This window comes from Alligator mississippiensis, chromosome 6, assembly GCF_030867095.1.
Source record: "Alligator mississippiensis isolate rAllMis1 chromosome 6, rAllMis1, whole genome shotgun sequence".
Lineage (NCBI taxonomy): Eukaryota > Metazoa > Chordata > Crocodylia > Alligatoridae > Alligator > Alligator mississippiensis.
The window spans coordinates 28,935,561-28,957,781 of record NC_081829.1 but is presented as its reverse complement, the minus strand read 5'-3'; the positions used below and the strand labels follow the sequence as shown (position 1 = coordinate 28,957,781).

Sequence of the window (22,221 nt, the reverse complement as noted above, 5' to 3'; positions counted from 1 at the left end):
GGCGTTTGATTTTTAGTGTATGATTTAGTTTTCTTTTGGTTCTAAGATGGCAAACCCCACTCCCAAAAGGAGGATCGGGGGGAGGCAAGGGGAGGCATGTCTAGTGGCAAAAGTCAGGGGTTAGAAGGAGCAACTTCCAGTCCCAATATAGCAAACAGGAGGGAGGGGCAACTGTCAAGAGGCAGGGATACACATGATGTCCTCGATTGCTCACCAAAACTTGTTAAGCAGTCCTCCAGCCAAAATAACTGCCTGCCTCTGTTATAGTATTAATTGTCACCAATTCCTTGCCAAATTTCCTGAGCCCTATGGGCTGGAGGCCAAGGCTCCACAGCCTGGTTTTGGCCCATGATCCTAGCATCCCTACTCTATTCATTATCATCCCTGGCATCCACCATTACTAGTTCAGAGATGCCAGAGGAAATATCTCCATCCATTCTGTTCAACAGCTATTACTAAGTATATCATTCATGACTATCTAGTTTCTTTTTTAATGTGGCTATGCTCCCTGCCTCCACATCCTGTCCACAGATTAACTATGTGCTACATAAAAAAAGCACTTTCTCTTGTTAGTTCAAACTTGCCTCCTACAAATTTCAGTGGATGTCCCTTAGTTCTAGTATTCTGGGCCTTGGTGAATAACAGTTCCCTGTTCATTTTGTCCACACCCTTCATGATTTTATAGATCTCTATCATATCTTCCCTCATTTTTCTCATTTCCAAACTAAAGACTCTTTACCTTTTTAGTGTCTCCCAGTATGGCAACTGTTCCATACCCCTAAATATTTTGGTTCCATTTCTCTATACCTTTTCCAATTCTACTACATTCTTTTTGCAATGCAGAAACCAGAAGTGCACACCGTATTCAAGATGTGGGTGCACCATGGATTTATAGAATGACATGACGGCATTTTGTTTTTAATTCATTTAATGACTATATTAGCGTTCTTTGGTCACTGCTGCACATTGTAGATAGTTCCCTAAAACTGTCAGCTCAGTGACTCTAAAGCCTCTTTCCTGAGTTGTAACAGCTAGTTCAAAACCCAACATTGTACAACTTGCAATTTAAGCCTTCTCCATAAAGGATTAACAAAAAAATAAACAAAAGTTTCTTAAGGGAAATTCCCTCCACTGGATATTTTTAAATTAAAAGAATAAGCAGTACATTTACTTGGTACTTGTAGTTGTTTGTCCTTCTACAAACATTTCACAGTAATTGTTCATCTATCATCAGCATTAAATGCACTCCGAGTTCCTAGTTCGTTAATATTTTACTGTACATCTTGTGTTTCCAAATGCTTAAATAAATTTTTAGAATTTGCTATGACCTCTTTAAACAAGTAGCTGTAAAACTTCCATTTGTTCATAAAATTCATAAAAGCCTGCATATGTACATCTTCAAGTTCCTCTTCCATTCAATATATATGAAAATGCAATTTACTGTACGTCAAATGAAAAATGCAGTTTTCAAATGCATGACAACGGGTACTAGTTAAATGATCAGACACTATTTGTTACCTAGTCTCTTACTCTCATTTGTAGCATGATAAATTGCATTTTAGGAGAGTACTGCAATGTAAGGGGTCTTGACATGTTTTTATTGATTTGCATAGGTTATATGCATGTATTCCTGTTTGTAGGCAAATCGTGCCGCAAGTAAATTCTAGTCACTGTGCCTCTGTTTCAAGAAAATTGCAGTCATCACAGGGGAGCCAAGATGGAGTGAGGTTGGGTTAGAGAGACACATGCAGCCCATTGGAATCTTAGAACCTCTATTAAGATTTATAGGCTGCAGGATTCTTTTGGGCTTCAACATTATTCTTAGTAAACCCTTTCTGTCTTCAGTTGTTTATAAAAACTGGCAGCTTTAGCAAAGACAGAAGCTTATGTTGTAGGTAGCACAATTTAACATAATAGTGCCAGCCTGTCCTCCAAATATCCTGATGCTAATATTGGAAGAGAAAATACACATATCTTACAATCCCTTCTTCATGATGCAAATCAAGATTCCTTAAAATGATATTAATACTAAGCACTTACATTCCACCTACTGGGCTCTACTTAGTTGCAAAGAACAATTAATTTGTTCTTGCTACTCCATTTGAGGTTGGTCAGTGCCATCATCCCCTTTTTACAGAATGAGAAATGGAGACAGGTTAAATAAATTCCCCAAGGTGGAGTGAACCATGAGAAATGGTATTAGAATTCAGGAATTCCCTGCTCTTGGTCCTAAGTTTAGACTGTACCCTCTCTCCTTTATGCAACTTTACAACAAAAAGATGTCCAAATCTACTTATGTGATATTTTAATACTTAGTTTTAAATTGCACAACTAAAATAGCTCAGTGTCTGGACTTTCAGTTTATACTGAAATAGTATACTCCTTCTCCAGCCTGTTTGATGAACTGGGAACCAAACAAATCAGGTTCAATAACAGGCTTATGCTGCTCTAAAAATGTTTATTAACCATTATGAAGAATTTTAAAATTATAAGCAGCACTAGGGCAATACAGGCCAATATTCCAGGTTGGAAGTAGATAAGGACCTCTCTTTGGGATTAAGGTACCACAAACTTTTATCCAAAATAATTGTGTGAGGGTCTCAGCAAAGAAGGAAAAGTAATTACCAGTGGTGTGGCCCACAAAGATAAGTTACTTTGCTCTAGATTTCTCAAACACAATTTGTTGAGTTTCTAATGTACATTTCTCCACCAAGATTAACTTACAGACTGTTTATACACAGGCTATAAAATTGACTGGATCAGCACTTTGAGACATATGCTAAAAACATTATTAATTGCTATCCACAGGACATATTTTCCATTAAATTAAAAAGCACATTATCTAGCAGATGATAATGATGTACTAACTGAGACTGAAATGCATGATATGGTAAAACTATTTCTGATTTACACTTAAAATGGCAACTGAACTTTGAATGTAAAATATGCAATTGGAGGTTATAGCTACATGGAAACAAATAATTAAAAATTAATCATTATTAATTTCCCTATTTGATTATCTATTGAAAAACTACCTTAGGAGTGCCAACCTCAAGCACAATTAAATTCCAAAAATTTTATACAGTTTAACAAAAAGGGTATTTATGCAGGCTATACACAAACACACTTTAAATTCAGTTACTATTACTATTATTACCACCACCACCAAACTATCCGAGAGTTCTCATTATTGACCAGGACATGACTACATTAGGCACTGTGAATTCAAAGAACAGAAGGAAGGCTCCTGCCTTTGAAGAACTTAAAATTTAAGTAAAAGACAAGGGAAAACAGATGGCTAGAGACAGAAAGGGGAGTAGAAGGAAATAGAGAGATAATATTGGTCATCATAATCATCAGCAGTCACAGCACACTGGCAGTCTAACTGTTGTCAAGTTTTTGTAGACATCCATCAAAAGAGAATTTTGAGAAAGGGCTTTCAAGTAAGAAGTGGAGGCAGCTTTGTGGATGCTTAAATGGATATCCTCCTGAATATGAGGGGCAGTGCACGAGAATGAATGACAATTTCTATTAAAAAATGTAACAAGAGAATGATGGAAGCTAGCATCCCCATTTGATCAAAGGCAGGAGTCAACTTTCTGGTAAATTATATGTGATAGAAAGGTGGGAATAGGCTGCAAAATACTTGGAAGATGAGGGGGGAAAAAAAACACACATGCAGCATACGGTTGATGCAACAGAGATGGTCTAAGTCACAGGCTAGGAAAATTAGTGGGTGTGGGTAGGTGTACACACACATGTACACATGCTAATTGCATGCTGGTGTATACATGCTAATTGCATGCTGGTGCAATACTATGATGGTATCAATAGTTAGATGTGTACTTGCATTACATATTATGCAGTTTCAGAGGCTGAGCATATAATAGTTTGAGCTGGAAGCCAGGAATGAGGATGTTTAGGTTCTTACTCCCAACTATGCCGCTGTAGGCAGACCCATGGCACACCCAAAAGCACTTCTGAGAATTGTGCCTGTCCACTGGATCCTATTCCTGCTCCACACACACCAAACCTGAGATAAGGCAAAGAGGCTGCCCAGAGGCACTCCCTCCTGCCACCACTACTGAGATATCTGTCTCAGGCATGTATCCGTGATGCTAGTGGTGCCCTCAAGACAGCTCCCATGGCACATTGCTTGATTTGAGCTATGAGGAACAACAGAGGATAGTTAAGGATGCTTCTCAGCAGCACCTTCAGGAGCCCCAGGGAAGCAGTACAGATATACATTGAGAGAGGTATTTGGGCAAGACATTTCATTTCTATGCACCTGCATCTCTTTTTTCAAAACAGGAATCTTAATACTCATGCATGTGGATGAAGCAATTTATGGCCTCTGATTAGAGGGTGCTGTGGAAGTGAATATCATTAGGGTATTGATTATTTTGTTTTTACAGATACATACTTAAAATATCATTAGAGTGATTTCAATCATTGACAGATTTGACCAGCCGGCCAGCTGTTGCTTTACCTCCAGAGTGCATATATACTAGCTACATCAAATGTGAAATGGTTTTTCTATGCCAGTAGGTCCTAAAAGTCCAAATCAATATAGCAACCTTCTTTTTTGCTAGACCTCATACTAAAACATGCAATACTGAGAGACAGGCTCTGTCCTGAAGTAACCAACAATCTAAGCAAAAAACATTAACTATAATACAATTGGCTCAGGAGTCCCAGATTGCTGGCTTTGCTTTAATTTTAAATATACATAAATATCACCTACGGCTAGGAATACACATTTAATTTATCCCTGGATAAATGTGATGGTTTATCCTGGAATAAAAATATCCCAGGTTTGGCTGTATAGACATCACCCTTGGAATCAGGGTTTAGCGAGTAGCTGACTACAGTGTTGCTTTTCTGCCATTGTTTCAGTTATACTATCCTGAGATAAATGCACAGGTGTGCTTTGCAATATCCTGAGACAAATACTACCTTTCATCTGGGAACCTTTCTAAGATTAATCCTGGTACAGATGTGGACATCTGTGCTCTTACACTTTACCCCAGGTTAAAATGATTTATACTGGGATAAATGTGATGCCTGCTTGCAGCCTATAAAGAAAAATGCCTTTTATTATGAAGGGGAAAACATTCGAAGCACTTCACAAAATGCATTAAATTTCAGGTCTATCAACTCTTCCTTATCAGTGGGAAATAAATTTTGCAAGTGTCACTCCAAATTCCTCCTGAAACAAAGGTCTTTACAAAAATGTGATCACAGTACCTCCTAAGAAGATTCTGCTGTTCTAAACTGGCTATTGTTTTAAAAGTGAACTGAGTTAATCAGCAAAAACTAAAAAAAAAATAATAATTCAAACTGGTCCAACAGTCTTAAGATCTGTAAAATTCACTAGAAGCAAAGAGGTCAGCATTAAATTCTTCCAGCATTTAAACTGATTAAATTCTTGCATGGTAAATTTAAAATCAAACACTATCCTTTAAAAGAGATCTCTCCAAAATGGTATCCATAATAGAAACTCAATTACAGTGGACAAAAATACCATTTACTTTATTGTATGTAGAAATAGCTACCACCAAACTTGCTTTGCAGAGTGCCACTCTCTAGCACAAGGCCCACAGTCATGTACTCACAACACATAGATATGAAGGTCTCTGTCTTCACTTGCCTAAAAAATCCCATCTTCTAAACCAAATTTATAAGATTATTTCAGATCCTTAGTACTTCACCCATGCATTTAAGATGCCCAACTGGACACCACAGATATGTACACCTCATCTTCAGGGTGTACAGCCATTCCTTCCATGGCTATTCTCAAATTTGGAAACTAAAATGTGTAAGAACATGCCAGCAAGATAGCTGAAAGTAAAGGCACTCCCTTTTCTACTGAAAAAAATCCCTGTACAGGATTAAAAGAACGTAAAAACTAAGTGGGGCAAAGAAAACTGCCAACATCTTTTTCCTATATAAAAATGTCCATTTAAGCTTTCTAAAAAAAGTCAATGCATGTTGTGGGAGAGAAACAGTTTGCAAGATCCAAAGCATGTAAAAAAGTAGAAGCAAAATTAAAACATTTTCAAGACTCCCCTGCCACTTCATTCAAAAGCCTGTAAAATGAATAAAGGCCCTTGGGATTCCTTACTAAAGACCCTTGCCCAAGGTTCACATCACCCAATTGTACTCTAACCTAAAAAACAAATGCAGGAAATTGTTCAGTTTCTCCCTGAAAAGAATTTCCCATGGTTGGCATAGTGTTTTATAATAATATTTCTTTGTAACATCTTCACTAACACTTCAAAGCCATCGGAAATTTAACATGGAAAACGATAATTAATATTACAAAACATGAAGATGAACAAATTAGATTAAGTGGCACTATCAAGTTATTGTTTTTTCTCCCTCCACCCTCTCTTTCCACTATGTAGAGAGATAATTAGCATTCTCTAGGCTTATTACTAATTTACGCCTGCAAAACATATTAAAGGAGGTGTGTTTCACACTGGAACAGGCTAGTTGAAGAAAAGCATTTGCAAAAGAACAATAATACTTGGTCAGTGCATTTCCTTTTAGGACAGAAGTACTACAGGATCTTGTCTTTAGAATCTTACGGCATTTATACACATGCTCCAGGAGTTGGGGTGGGGGGGTGCTTTAATTAGAGCAGCTCCAAGAGCCTTTCTAATTAAAGCACCCAGAGCATCTCATGTATCGGCTTCCCCAAATGAGCTTTAGTGAAAGTGCCCCTGCCACCATTTTTTAGTGTGGGGATGCTGATAACACAAGATACTGGAATCTGCTGGAGCACGGTCATTACCATGTTCTGGCAGACTCGATTAATTAAAAACATACAGAAAAGCCTGGATGATCAAGGCCTTAATAAGTAAGCTCTAAGAGGCGGGGTGGAAAGGGGAAGGGGTGTTTAATTAAGGGGTATCAGTCAGGTATCTGACTGATACTTGATGCACTTTTGGGTATCTTGGAGTCTGATCCTGATACTACAGAATGCTGTGCTTGTGCAGGGCTCCACTCATTTCACCACACCCTGCACAGGCACAAAAGTCCATGAAGCACATCCAGCTGCTAGATTAGGGTGGTCAGTGGGAAATTTTCAAAGACCCTAGTGGACCATCACAAATACAACATCACTCTTACACTATCAAATATACTGGTGACAGATAGGTACCCCACCTGCAGTTCATGCCTTGAAAACCTTCTCTACCATTAATCAATAAATGAATAGGCTTTTTCCTGCCCATCTTCCCCTCCTACATCAGTTGTGTTCAACTCTTCCAGAGCATGGGTTGGATGAGTGGGAAAAATGGTATATGGGTTGGATCTAGAGCATGGGAACCTACCCTGAGTACTTAATCCAACTCCTGAACTGACCCTGTGCACCAGGTCCTACTCCATGAACCAGGGCCAGCTACACATCATCCTGATTCAGTACATGATGCTATGTCCTGCAGGCCCTGGGACTCTCCATGGATCCAAAATTTTAGTGGTAGGGGAGTGGTGGCAGCAATAATTGCTGCAGGGCTCCCAAAGCCTTAGCAATTAATGCTGCTACCACTCCCCTTCTGCCTAATCTCCAATCCTGTGGGGAAACCCAAAGACTAGATGACTTGGCTCTGTGGGCTATACTTTGAGCACCACGGAGCTATGTTATTCTCCAAATCTAACAACAGTGTCATGGTGTGGGAAGAAACTTGCTGATATTCAAGAACTTGAGTGTAGATTAAGTGAACAGACTGGAAAAAAGCTTTTGCTAAAACAAATGCATTGAACAACAATAATTTCAAACAAGATTTGCAAGGCAAACAGATCTAGGCTTAGGTGTTGCTGATATGACCACATCACTAACAGTGCAATAGTAAATCTTTAAAGTACTTTTATAACTACCTTTGATGTTGCTCAAACTCTGGTTTTCAAGTAAATACAGCATGAATTACTGAAGATTGTAAAGAACTTTAAATACATGTTACATAGATAAAAAGTATTGTTGCAATCCTTTGCTTTATCAGGAATTAGAACATGAAACCCAAAATATTTTAAGACAAAAGTTTTAAAAAATTTCTGAAAAGAAGTTCAAAATGCATAAAGGATTTTACCTTATGAATTGAGAAGCAACAACCAACATTAGCACTTATAATCAAATAGATTTTAATCGAATAGATTTTTCAGTGCTTTTCCTTCAAAAATCTGTCTTTTTTATTTATTTAATGGTGGGCTTAATAAAGCAATAAATGAAGCTATGTTTGTATATTGAAAGGGCAGAGGAGGAGGAAGTACTTGTGCCAGTCTGCATGTGCTTCTCATGAAGTTGATATGCTATTACAATGTATAACCAGTAAATCTATCTGCATTTTAGTATCCTTCTATCCAAACCTTTACTCTCCTTAAAAAATAGTGTGTTCAGCAGTATTATAGCACATGCACTTTGTTTGTGCTTATTAAATAAAAAGAAAGGATCACCTTCAACTATATTAATGATGGACTGGCGGATGAAGGATGCCTGCGAAAATTCACAACATCTGTTTGCTCCACTCTCTTCTCAGCATGCTGCACCTATTTCTCATGCTTAATGATGCTCATCCACTCTGCAAGTTTTACGAACAAATGTGTGTTTAGCCACATTCATCATTCTGAATGAGTGTTCTTGATGAAGCATCCACTGGCCTGTTTCGCTCTTTCTGCTACACTTTAACAAATGACAACTGCTCTACGTATTTTTCATTTGTTAAAAATAAAAAGCTAAGTGAAGGATAGGCCCAGCAAATTTTTCTTTTACTCCTCTGGAAACTTTAGTGGAAAATGGAAAACTACATGCACTTAAATGGTATACACATTTAGAGAGAGAAATCTAAATGATGCATATAGCTGTGCAGTATTTTCAGAACATGGTATATCCGAGCACAGTGTCTCAGCATAGTACTGGAAAAAATTGCTATGTTACAATAACAGCAAGAGTCAACCCTCTTTTGAAAGTGATCATGTGCCTCATTTTGATCAGATAAGGGGCCAATTCTGAGAGATACTAAAAGTCTTTAGAGGACATGATAAGCACCTTTAGTACTACCTTTGGACACAGTCAACACCTTTGGGCACCAACATATCCAAGTAGGTACCTGCCTATCTTTTCCTAGCATTCCTCCCTAGAAAGAGACAAATATTTCAAGTGAGTCATGTTTCTAAGACCCCTACCGGATGTGCAGGTAGAGGCATGATGCCATCTGATGCACAATCCACATAATTACACTTCCTGCCATGCCATGCATGCACAGCAGGAGGCATGATGGTGGGTTTATGGATCAGATCCCATCATGCCTTAGTAGGTTAATCACATCTTAAGTGTTAGATGTGGCAGGGGCCTAAGAAATATGAATTACACTTGCTAATTCTAGAAATGAGCACAACTGTGAAGGAAACAGGAGTAAAATCTGTAGCAACCCTGTTACTGCAATGAGGTCAGGAATTCACTCCTGAAGACAATGGTCTTGCCAACATCAGTGGCCATATTACAGAGAGAAAATCTAGAGAAAAAGGATCAGATACAGTTGCAGAAAATAAAAAGCTCAAAAAAGTAGGAAAACAACCCCCCTTCAGTAAAATACAGGAGTCGTTAAAATTTAAATTGATTTTAGTAATTTTCAGTCGAGTTAATTTACAAAAATAAAAACATCTACGGTCATTAATGTTTTATATCAAGGGTGTCAAACACAACAGGCCCAGCAGGCTAGATGAGTAGTGTAGGTAGGGTGACTACCTGTCCCTAATTGGGCGGGACAGCATTTATCCTGGATTCACAGTGTTGTGTAAAGATCCAGGTTTTCTGTTTACTGCAGAACATGGCAGGTTTCCCCTTGAAAGCTGGCAGCATTCCAGCCAGCAAGGGGCTGCTTGGAGCTGCTGGGACCAGGATGCAGGTGTGGCCATGGCATGTGTGCACTCGCACACATGCACATGGCCGAGAATACAGCCAGGCAGCATAGATAGCAGCTGTGTGCAGATGGGGGGAGGGGTTATAAGGCTGTGGGGGGAAGATTGAGGCCTGATTGAGGCCCCCAAAGTGAGGGAGGGAGTGGGGCTGGGGATGCTGCCCTGCCAGGGTAGTACATGAAGCTTGGGGCCAGGGCATGGAGCAAAATGGAATCATGGGCAGCTTGTCTGGATGAGTGGCTCCCCACTGCTGTGCATGCCCCCCCAGATTTGTGCATAGGGAGAGGGTGAATTCAGGCTGCCCACTGTAGCCTCAGGGATCCCCGCCCTGCTGCTCTCTCCCCAGGAGCCATGTGCTAGCTGCACCACCATGACAAAGTGCGTTCCTGCTGGGCAGCAGCAGGGACAGCGGCAGCATGGAGTTGTGCCCCCCACTGCTGCCAGACAGGCAGGGGGGTGTGCAGCTGGCACGGGGCTTCCAGGGAAAAGGCAGCAGGGCAGGGAGCCCTGAGCCTGCAGCAGGCAACCCACACCCAGGGGGTCCACATGCCTAACAGGTCCACAAAAGATGACTATGATCAATCGTAAGTATATGAATACCCACACTTACAATTCAAAAGTATCCGCACTTCCATTCAAAATTTCCGAAGGGATTTGGCACCTCCATGCAAAATGTTTTTGGGATCTGCAAATGAAAAAGGGTTGAACACCACTGCATTACAGCATGAGATGGCTTAGGTTAGCTTCATTTACTGCAGAAGAGTGGGATCACCTGACACAGAACCATCAGTGAAAAAAGTGCCTCTCCAACAACTTAACATGCCAATCCTGAGCCTCAGGCAAGTTAAGAACAATCTCACTTTCTTTGGAAAGTAAAACACCTGAATGCATCCCAAATAAAGGTGAAAATCTGTGAAAATTCTCCCAGGTTTGTTCTCCTGGTAGAAAAAATTACCCAGAGATGCCTGAAGAGACAATCAAATGCTGAGCTACTGAAGAGCAGAAAGCTTGAAGCGCTGATGCTGTATAACTAGGGAGACCTTGTGCACAGAACGCAGCATGCTCTGCAGACTCCCTCAGTCTGGTCCAAAACAGAATGGCAGCAGAGCGCTGGGAGGCCTTGACTGCCTGTGTCTACCTGCAGCACAATGTGGGAATTGTGAAGGGGATGTGTTCTGTCCTTTGCTTGGCTGGAACTGCAGAGACCAGCAAGTGACACACTGTCTCTCTGGGATTAGAAAATGTATACAGACATTCACTTTCCCAGGAGAAACTCTCCTAGGAGTGATTTAACCCTAGTTGTTCCTAGGTTATTTTTCTCCCTGGGTGGCCATGTGCACTCTGGGAGAAAAATCCTGAATATCTATATACTTGTGGTTTCTTCTGGGAGACCGGTGACTCTCCCGAGACAAACAATGTCTGTACATGGCCTAAAAGAAATATACTGGCTCAGTGAACTTTAATAAGAATATGTGTCCACTCTCAACTAAAGTTTTCCCTTCTTCAGGTAGGTAGGTTCACATGCCTTGTGCACTCTTTTCCAAGGCTTCATTATAAGGGACTAAAGAAAAGTGCATATGTTGTACAGAAGATAAGTTACTAATTCTAAGTTTAAGGACTTATAAATATAGGTTCTGTAAATACTACTTGCATGAGTACTTCTTTTCATGTCAACAGAATTACTAAACTGAAAAATACAAGAGGCAAGAATTCTTTTGGGTGGCATCTTCTTGGACCAACTGCATGGTTGGGATAGACATAAGCAAGGTTTTGGGTATCACAGCACCCTTTTTCAGGCCTCATAGTACTGTGATTCAGGTATTGCAGTATTTGAATAAGGTACTGTGAGGCCTGAAGAAGGGTCATGTGATGCCTGAAAGCTGGCCTATGTCTATGCCAACTGTGTAGACAATCCAGTAAATACATCCAGATATCAAGTATGGAGTCCAAAAGAATTATAGCATCAGACCGATATCATGATCCAAAGCCCTCTATATTCAAAGGAAGCACTCTCACTGCCTTGAAAGTGTTTTGAATAAGGCTCATACTGAGGAGTAGGAGTGATTGAATAAAAAAAAAAATTAACCTACTAAAAGTAAAGCTTACTAATGTGTTATACATGCTCCCAGGGATCCTGGTATATTTCAATCATGAGACTCTAGACCAGCAAAGCCAACAACAAACCTTTTATTTTAATAGGGGCAAAAATCCATCAAATGCAAATTACTTCCAAAACATTTATTCAAAAAAAGATCTACTTACCTGTATTAATTCATCAGGATACCAAATATCAATGCCATCTGACCTTAAGCAAACCCATAATATGATAACCAAATTCAGTACAGTTACCTGTTGATTATCTGTTATGAGCAAATAGCATTTCTTGGATAAGATGGGTAACTTATGTTTTATTTTGTAACATAGTCATGAACTTATTGAAAACAGATGAAAACATTCTTGTATCTGAGACTTCTTAGGAGGAGAAGATTCTAACACTGGAAGCATAGATATCCATACTGCATTGCATCATGGAACAGGAAGATATGTGGACAAGTGTTATGAAAGGCTGGTAATGGAAAGGCCAAAGGGAAATGAGGAGAAGTGGTATCATTTGACTATTTGAAGGAGGGTCATCAGAACCTGAAGAGCAGTAGACTGAAGTCAACAACTGCTTTCAAGAATCCTGTGGTGGAACTTCTGAGGAAAACACAGATGAAAGGACATCTGTAGGCATGAGGCAGAGGAGGCAGCAGCCTAGAGAGCAGGAAATTCCAGGCCACAAGGACAGGGACTCCAGAACCACTGTGCCAAGGAACGGAAGAGTAGTGTAGTGGTGCCTGGAGCACACTTCTGCGGGTGTGGGGCAACAATTTGTCATCCATATTTGTGGGCCCAGAAGGTGTGCTGCCTCCTGGAGCCCAAATTCAGAATGTCACAGAGAGACTGCCAAAGCTCATTCATTCTTTGGATCACTACCCATTTCTGCTTGTTCAATGTAGGCACCAACAATACTGCCAAGAATGACACTGAGCAGATTAGAGGCAACTGTGAGGCTCTTGGCAGGAGGATTAAGGAGCCTGGAGCACAACTGATATGGGATACACAATGAGCACAGGGAAGAGCATCTTCAGGCTTTGTCTGGCTAACTTCATAAGGAGGGCTTTAAACCATGTTCCATGTGAGATAATGATCAAAACCATTCAGCAACCGTCCAGAGGGGAAAAGGACTCAAAGAAGCAACATAACTCTGGGAAAGGGCCAGCATGCTACAGGACTGCAACAAGTGTTGCAAAGGGGAAGCAAGTAGGTCAAAATACAAGATACTTCTGATGCATGTATGCAAATGCAAGAAGTATGGGGAATAAACAAGATGAACTGGAAGCTGCGGCCTGTGAAAAGAACAATGATCTGATTAGCATCACAGAGATCTGATAGGATAGCTCTTATGATTGCAATGTGAACACTGAAGTTTACACTTTGCCTTGGTAGGATAGGGTTTGGAGAAATGGTGGTGATGTTGCTTTAAGCATCAGGAAAGCATGTACTTGTTCCCTGGTTCAGAAGGAAGAAGACAGCAAAGCAGAATTCATCTTCACCCAAATACAAGGTAAAAAATGCAGTTCTGATATAATGGTGTGATATATTATAGACCACCTAATCAGGAAGAGGAGGTGGATGAGGTGCTCTTCAAGCAGGTGAGAAATCTATACAAAAGCTATGGGATGGTATGGATCGGAAACTTTAATTTTCCAGACATCTGCTGGAATGGAGCCAAACATACAATATCAAGCCAGTTCCAAAATTCTGCGGGGGACAACTTTCTGTTCCAGAAATTGGTGGATATACATCAGAATGGAGGAGATTTCGAATGGAATCCCACAGTGGTTTGGTCCTGGTACCAGTGTTGTTCTACATGTTTATTAATGATTTAGATGCTGGCACAGAAAATTTCTTGAGCAAGTTTGCAGATGACACAAAACTGGCAAGGATTGCGAACATACTGGAGGATACGAGTGCAATTCAGAAGAACCTTGGCAGCTTGGAAAGTTGGGCTAGAGCAGGGGCGGGCAATTATTTCAGGCAGAGGGCCACTTACCAAGTTTTGGCAAGCTGTCAAGGGCCACATGGGTATCCTTGCCCCTTGATGAGTGCCCCACCCCCAGGTCACCATCTTGGAACCAGAAATCACCCTAGCCCCTGGCCTTTGCCACCAGAAGTCCTTCCCTGTGCCCCTGGAAATACTCCTTTCAGCAAGGGGTTTTGCCATCTCAGAACCAGAAAAATACCAAATTATATTCTAAAATCAAACATCTACAACATTCATTAATTTGATTAAAAAATATATTTTTGGCCTGATTTACATGCATTTGTGTAATGTACACAGAGGTGATTGTACAATAGCTTAAAAAGAAGTCTTACCCTTGTATACTGTGGGGGGGGCATGGAGGGTAGGTATAGGTTTGTGGGGAGGTTGTGGGGGTGTGGGAGAGGGAGCATTTGGGTGTGTGTGGATATGTGGGGTGTAGGTAGTTATGGAGTTTGTGGGGGATGTGTGTGGGGGAGGGTGGCTGTGAGGTGTGTGAGGGGGTGTGGGGATGGGGGTCTGCATGTATGGTAGTGCGAGGGGGTGTGGGTGCATGTGTAGGGTGGTGTGTGCTTGTGGGACTCACCCCCCCCCACACACACACGAGTTCCATCCTTCGCTACTCTATCCCCATCTCTCTCCTCTTCCCTCATTGCTCTCTCCCCCTCCCTTCTTGCACGGACGCACAAATGCACACATCATCTCTCCCTCCCTCACTGCGCACACACACACACACACACTCCTGCTCCAGGCGATGCAGCCTGGGGCCACGTGGTACTGGAGCATGCATGCAGGGAAGCAGTTAAAGCCAGTACAGGCAGAGGCTTCTTTGGGAGGAGGCTGAGGGGCAGGGCCCAGCTGGCCTTGCTCCTGACTCCTGCTGGCTTCCCCTGGATCCTACTGCCCCTGGCTCCTGTCATCTTTGATAGGCAGCCAGGAGCAGATGAATATTAATTTTCTAAACTTTTTAGGTGCCCCACGAGCCAGACAGAATGGCCTGGTGGGCCAGAGCTGGCCTACAGACTATATTTTGCCCACCCATGGCTTGGAGCTAACAGGATGAAGTTCAATGTGGACAAAAACAAGGTGCTACACCTCAGGAGAAATAATCAAATGCAAAATGGGTTGACACCTGGGTGTACAGCAGCACTGTGGAAAAGGATTTGTGACTCCTGATAGTGCAGAGACTCAATATGAGTCTACCATGTAATGCAACCACACAAGGCAAAAGCAGTTTTGGGATGCATCAATAGAAGCATTAGGTGTAAGACATTGGAGGTGATAGTGGTTTTCTACTTGGCACTGGTAGGCCTAATCTGGAGTACCGTGTGAAATTCTGAGCTCCTCATATTAAAAAGGATATAGAGAAGTTGGAGAGGGTCTAGAGGTGGTTAACAAAGATGATAAAGGGCTTGGAAAGCAGGTCATGAGGGGTTGAAGGAGCTAGGTATGCTCAGCTTGCAGAAAAGGTCCTTAAGAGTGGACATGATAGCAATGCTTCTGAGTTTTGCTGGCTGCCCCCACTCCACCTTTCTACTACATGTCTCAGGGTCATTTTAGACCTGCCTCAGAGATATTGAGTGTTGGCTATAACTAAAACGGAGAACTGGGATGTGCCAATGCTCCTACTGGTTCAGAGTCTGGCCATTCACCATATTTGGGGTCAAGAAGGAATTTTACCCTGTGATCAGGTTTGCACAGACTGGGCCCCTGACTGCATTTGGTACTGCACAGTCCCAGCGGCACAGTTATTTTTAGATGCTATGGCACAGTAGTGATGAGCTACTGTGCAGTAGTGTTAGAGTCATGGTTTGTGCCCACTCACACTACAGTGACACAGCATCTCATGTAGACATGCCCACTGTGGGGTTTTTTTGTCTCTCTCTGTATCAGGGGACATGTCCATCTACCCAGGATCTCTTGAGCATATAACTGATAACAGTTCATAGAAGCAGGACATCGGCTGCTGTGTTTCCCCTGCTTTACCTGCAGCAGGTTAGGGTGTTACGTCTGTGCTGTGTCAGGGTTGACAGTAGTCTTATACAGAGTGGATATTCTGGATTGTATAGGATGGTTTGCGACTAGATGACCTCGAGGTAGGGACAGAAGTTACACATAAACTGGTTTAAGTGCTCAGAAACTGGTTTAAACCTGTAACAGAACGGATGTTGAGTGCACATAAACCAGTTTGAAAATGGCCAAAACTGGTTTGAGACAAACCTGGTTGAATGTAATATCAGACTTAACTGCTTTGGCTCAAACTGGTTTATGAAATGTCTATCCCAGACCCCTTGCTGCTTTAAGTTAAATCAAAGACCCCCAGCATCCCAGAATGCTCTCTGGGCTGGGCTCTGCTCCAGACAGCTGGGCTGACCCTCTCCTCTGCTCCCTACCTGAAGCAGGGGTAGGGCATTCTGGTTCTCACCATGATCCAGCACGTCTGTTTTCAATTAATATCTTGAACGTTTTCCCACGGCCTTAAAATATTTTGTTTAATAATAGCAAGGTAGAAGTTGTAGGTACAGATTAATTTTGTGAATTAGACTAAGCTAACAACCCTCCTACACACAATGAGCATATACATAAGACACTGGCCTGCCATGGCCCTTGAAGTAAATTCCTCCCTCCATCCCCACTCCTGCCCACTGGCAAACTCTGTGGACCACTGGCAAACCCTTTGGTCCTGGACCAGGGTAGAGAGGCAAGCTAGTCCCCTGTGTGCAGATACAAGACCTGTACCTGTGAGCCCAGAGCTAAGACCTGCAGTACCAGACTGAGAGGTGGGAAGTATTGACAAAGACCTGACAATCATCATACATGTGCTGGAGATGGAGTTAAGCAAAGCTGCAGACAGCTTCTGTCTGGAAGTTGTAGACCAAAGAATGCAGAGAGCTACATTTACATTATAAAGCAGGACCTGTAAAACCTAAACAAAGCCTTTCTGAATGCCTGGATGTAAGGAGACACTCTCCCCTCATGATTAGTAAGACTTATGCAAGGCTTTCTCTTGTCTTCGTGCTTTACATGTTAAGTTTAAGTTGTGTATGCTGAGTTTTACTAGACTGCATCTTAGCTTAGGTGAAGGTTTTTGGTAGTTCCCTGTTGTATGCTTTGCAAATTGCTGTATTCAATATGTGCTTGCTTCAGAGAAAGGACTTTTTTTCCCATCCCCACTCCACAATCGGGCAGCAGCTCTCCTCCTACCCCCTCCCCCAGGCTGGTGGCTGGCATCCTATGTGTCCTGCTAGCCTTGGCTGGTGCCTGGCCATGCCCCCTCCACTCCAGCAGGGAGGGGTGAGAGCCTTAGAGGGCATCTCTCTTCCCTCCCCTTTGGCAGTGCTGGCAGGCATGCTCTAGCACTCCCCCCCCACCCCCACCCCCCCGGCCCCAGCTTCTGGCTTGAGCCACTGCAGGCATGTGGCTGCATTTCCTGATTTAACAGAGAATATCTGTCCAGTTATAATCAGTTTAAGCTGCGCAGCTTAGAATAACCTGCAAAGAGTGAATCAATTCAGGCTCAGGCTTTTTGAATGTCTGTCCTAGGCCCTGGAGGTCCCTTCCAGCCTTACTTCTCTGTAATTCTATGAACTGAACATACAAGAGTTAACTATTTCACTCCACATTATCAATATTGTATAAAAAGGAGATCCATAATTTTAGGAAGGAATTTCTCCCAACTGCAATCGTTCTAAAAACTTATTTTGGTATCTTGATACTGGTAAAAAGGGAACCATATAGTCATAGTAAGTAAAATGAAATGCATAAACATTGAATCACTAAGATTTAACAGAAATTGTATCAAATATCTATTCAGGCTTCTTCAAGGCATAAGTACTCAAGAAATCAGTTATTATACTTAATGGAAAATTGTCTATGACAAATTTATAATTCACATACAAAGTATTCCTTCTTCAGAGACCTGCAGTGAAAGGTGTAAGAGAAGTGTCATATTTTCTTTATAAAAAAAGGAATTTGTAATTATAACAAAATACACAAATTACCAATTCCTTAAGAAAGAACAACTCTGATTATCTTATTTCAGAAATTAGATCCCACAGAGGAATGTTCTTTAGAAATTAATTTACATTTTTAGCAACAAATGCACTTTCTTCTCCTCTAGAAAAAATTTGTATTTGAAAATAGTAGAAAGGATTTATGCAAAAAATAACCTCACGGGGATCATTACAGATATAAGAAAAGTAATTTTCTGCTGAAATTATACAGTGCATTTAAAATAGATGTTTAAAAATATGGCCACTAAATTGCATAAAACAGAGATCGGGGGGGTATTAATACAATCCAAAACTTACATGGTCACCTTATTTAAAATTAATGGGTGTCTTGGCTATAAAACGTAGTGTCTAAAAAAAACACTTTTGCCAATATACAAATTACATCAATGTCAAATAGATTGTGGAGACTTAAAATATTCTGTGCTAAATAAAGAGACACAGTGTTTCTTTCATCTTATGCATGCGCTTGTAGTGTGTAGGAAGGTTGTTAGCTTAGTCTAATTCACAAAATTAATTTATACCTACAACTTCTACCTTGCTATTATTAAACAGAATATATTAAGGCCATAGGAAAACTTTCAAGGTATTAATAATAAAAGACATGCTGGATCATGGTGCTCAATCCATAAGACATAGTCCCTTATACTAAGAGCAGTTCCACTAGTGAGACTACTTACAAGAAAACGACTCAACTTGTGTAAGAACATCATAGTCTGTCTCCATAGCATGTAGGGAAAGAGGGACTATAAGTATCTGAGAGGGGACAGGAAAGCCTAGCATGTACATTAACTCAAGCTACAGCAGGTCTCAAGAAACACATCATAGTACTTCTGTGAAAATCAAGCCACAAATAACCCAGAGTTTACAGCAAATTACTCTGGAAAAAATAAGTCCAAGCACATCTGACAGAAAAATTACACTATCCTCAGCAACAAAGTCCTGCAAGGTTTCCCTCTACTCTCCCTTCCATCCCCCACCCCAAATATTAAATTGTATCTGAGTTTTATAGCAAATCAAGGCCAAGCTGAATACTGGTCTTAAAATACTACTTTTTATCCCATGTAAACTATGTTCCTATTGAACAGCATGAAATGAGGCAGATTTTAGTAACATCATAAAAAGGAAAGAAAAAAAATTATACAAGTGATTATCTACGTTAATGAAGAGCACCATAACCTTTGTTAACTACAAGACAGAAACACCCATATTCATCTGTTTAGGCAGAATCTATTAGTTTCAGTGGCAGCCATAACCAACAATAGCTGACTTTAGTACCATTTACAGGAAAAGATGAGGTTAAGCTACCTCAGACCTTCCCTTAATGCTGATCTACATGAATTTTCTGTTTATAAAGTGAGGGATAAGGAGCTGCTTAGGACAAATGTAAGGGATTAAACTTCTCTTTTTTCATGGAAAGTCATTGTCATGCCTGACTTAAAAGAAAAAAATACCAGAGGATGAACTTTCTGACACAAAGTCCAGTCAAATAAGCTAAACAAGCTGGCATGCTCTTTTTGTTATGACCATATAAAATAGTGAAGGCCTTCAAGTTGTTTTTTTTAAATACACCCAAAAATATGGTAAAATTTCATAGAAGCCAACATGGAAAAAGACCTACAGATTTTCCAAACACCTTCTTGTTAACCTAGGATTAATCCTTCCAATATATTATTGCTTTGTCATATCCACTAGCAAAAGCTTTGCAGCAGTATGATTTAAAGAGTTAGTAAAACTAGGATGAGGGCAAAAGGCCAACTAACAAGAAGTCCAAGTGGGAGTTCCAGTGGTTTGCTTGCAGTGTTAATATTCTGTCTTGTCAACAGGAATCTGGGTTTTCCATTTCCCACGGAAAAACGGAGTAAACCATGGATTTTACCTTTTACCAGGGGCAAATGCAGATTTCTTATTTTACTACAGAAACCTGTGGATTTTGCAATTTTGCCATGAGCTCCCCAGCAGGCTGGCAGAGTTCCAGAGCTGGGAGAGAGTGGGGGGAAGGCAGTGAGACAGGGAGTGCCACATGCATGTACATGAACATGGATCCAGGCAGCCTGCAAAGCTACCTCCAGCAGGTAAGTGAGAGAAGGGAGCTGGACAGGGCTGGGGCTGCTGTGCTGCCCAGCTGGGCAGTGCTTGGAGCCCAAGGCTGCAATGCGTGGCTGCAGGGCCCCAGTGGGTGTGGTTCACCCGGGGAAGGGAAAGGACCAGCTCCCCGCTGCCGTGCTCACCCCTAGGGGAGCAGGAGGTACCTGCATCCCCCTGATCTGTATGTGGGGCAGGAGCAGGCTGAGGGCTTGAGCTCCTGCCCTGCTTCCCTCGCCCATGGCCTCCGCAGCCCAGCAGGCATGACCCCGCGCAGCAGCAATCTCCATGCTGCTGCAAGCTATGCCCTGCCCTGAAGTCACGCCTCCTGTGTGTCACTGCTTTGAGGGATAGAGCCCTGCACTGCTGCTCTCTGCAGCCCTGCGTGCAAGGGATGCTTCGCCAGGGCAGGGCAGGGCTCCCAGAGGCAAGCAGCTTCTCCGCTCAGCTCCTCTGCTTCCTGCCATGCCGGTTCATGCCCACTGGGCTGTAGAGGCCTCAGGGGAGAGAAGCAGGATGCATCTGTCCCGCATACAGATCTGGAGGGTGTGGGTCCCCCCTGTAGCCTGGGAGTGCGCATGGTGGCTGGAAGCCACCCTACCTGAGTCTGCAGCAGGAAGGAGCGGGGGCAGGGGGCTGCAGACCCAGGTCCATAGCCCTGGAAGCTGAGGGCCCCCTCCAGTAGGGCTAGGGAAACAGGGGCTGTGGGTGGGGGCAAGGGGCAACATCAGTGCTGTGTGGGTTGAGGGGGAGGGGGAAGGAGCGAAGAGTGAGAGGCACAAGCAGGGCCAGGGGGCTGTGGGTGGGGTGTGAGGGGCACCAGCAGAGCTGGTGGGAGCACTGTGGGGGACCTTGAATTTTAATTATGGATTCAGGATTTTTTACTAGAGAATTTGCGATTTTTTAGCAGAGAATTGCTATTTTTTTTATCAGGAAAAACCAGGATGAGGTTTTGCTCATTCTGCTTATGAATGAGGCAGAGAAGCGGGATTTCTTAATTTTAACAGGGACAAGAAAAAGTGAGACAATGGCTGAAAGGTCCATCTCACCAAAACCATCACCAGTGCAATTTCACTTTCTGCCTACATCTTCCCTGACCTTAGATGGTTTTACTTAGGTCCTGGTCATACTTTGCAGGAAATGTTGTCTTCCTTGCCCCTGTCAAAGACAACCAGGTAAAGGAGTACATCCAGCATGAGATGCCCATTTGTAATTAGGGAAATGGGTAAGGTAGCTGCACAACATGATGTCTCATCTAAGAAGCATCTAGCAGCATGATATTTTAATTGAGATGATATACAATGAGATGTCCAAGATGATGGAAGACAGAAAGCAAGAGATGACTATAAGGAAAGAAGAGCTGATTGTTCAGGAAGGTAGAAGCTGGCAGCTGGTCACTGTGGTAGTAGATGGTATTCTATCTACTAGCCCCTGCTCACTGATATAAATAACAAGTGCAACACCCTGGTGTCACAGGAAAAAAAGCCAATCGTGGTGAAAGAGTGCCTCATTCAGGGCACAGGATGCATGATAGGCATCCAATGAGCAGTTAACAGGTTATTTTGAAAAATATTTGGACTCTGTGCCTCTTTTACAGTACACTATTCAGACCATGCTCTAAAAAAGAACTAATTCACTTTTGGGATTTTCTATGGTAGCCATCACTATACTATGCGAGCATATCACAAATGCAAATTTACTGCCCCTGCATGTCTGTCAAGTGATGCAGGGAAGATCTGAAAAACAGAGAGATTAAGGTCAAAACTCTTCACAAATTATGGACACCCAATATGCCTGGGAGTAGAAGACCACACCATAGGAGCACAGCCAAATTTATCTTTTTTTTAACCTTCCTGAAACAGGTAAGGATCTTCACCCCACCCCCAAGCCGTCCCATTTTCGGAACCCCCTCCCTTCTCTTAGGTGCTCATGGCACCTTCCTTCCCCCTTTCTATTTACTTATACCTTTGGGTGCACGAAGGGGTCAGAGAAATATGCTGCCCCCTCCACTGCCCTGGCCAATCCTATCCCATTTCAGCTGGGGCTTCAGGGAGTGGTTGCATGGGTAAGGCTTGGCTGGGGACAGCAGCAGGTAGGTTCTCCCTGCCTGTGCCTGCTCTCAGG

General features: G+C 42.1%; 1 protein-coding gene across 2 annotated transcripts in view; it reads right to left on the bottom strand.

Annotated features, from left to right (window-relative positions):
* The window catches only part of LRMDA (leucine rich melanocyte differentiation associated), a 1,121,698-nt gene that overhangs the window by 710,951 nt on the left and 388,526 nt on the right, over nt 1-22,221 (bottom strand). Inside the window, exon 3 of one of the 2 annotated variants that reach the window (XM_059729751.1) lies at nt 10,529-10,603. The exons of the other annotated variant lie outside the window; for it this stretch is intronic. Coding sequence (XP_059585734.1) covers nt 10,529-10,603 — 75 coding nt within the window. The remainder of the gene's footprint in view (nt 1-10,528; nt 10,604-22,221) is intronic. 2 annotated transcript variants of the gene reach the window in all.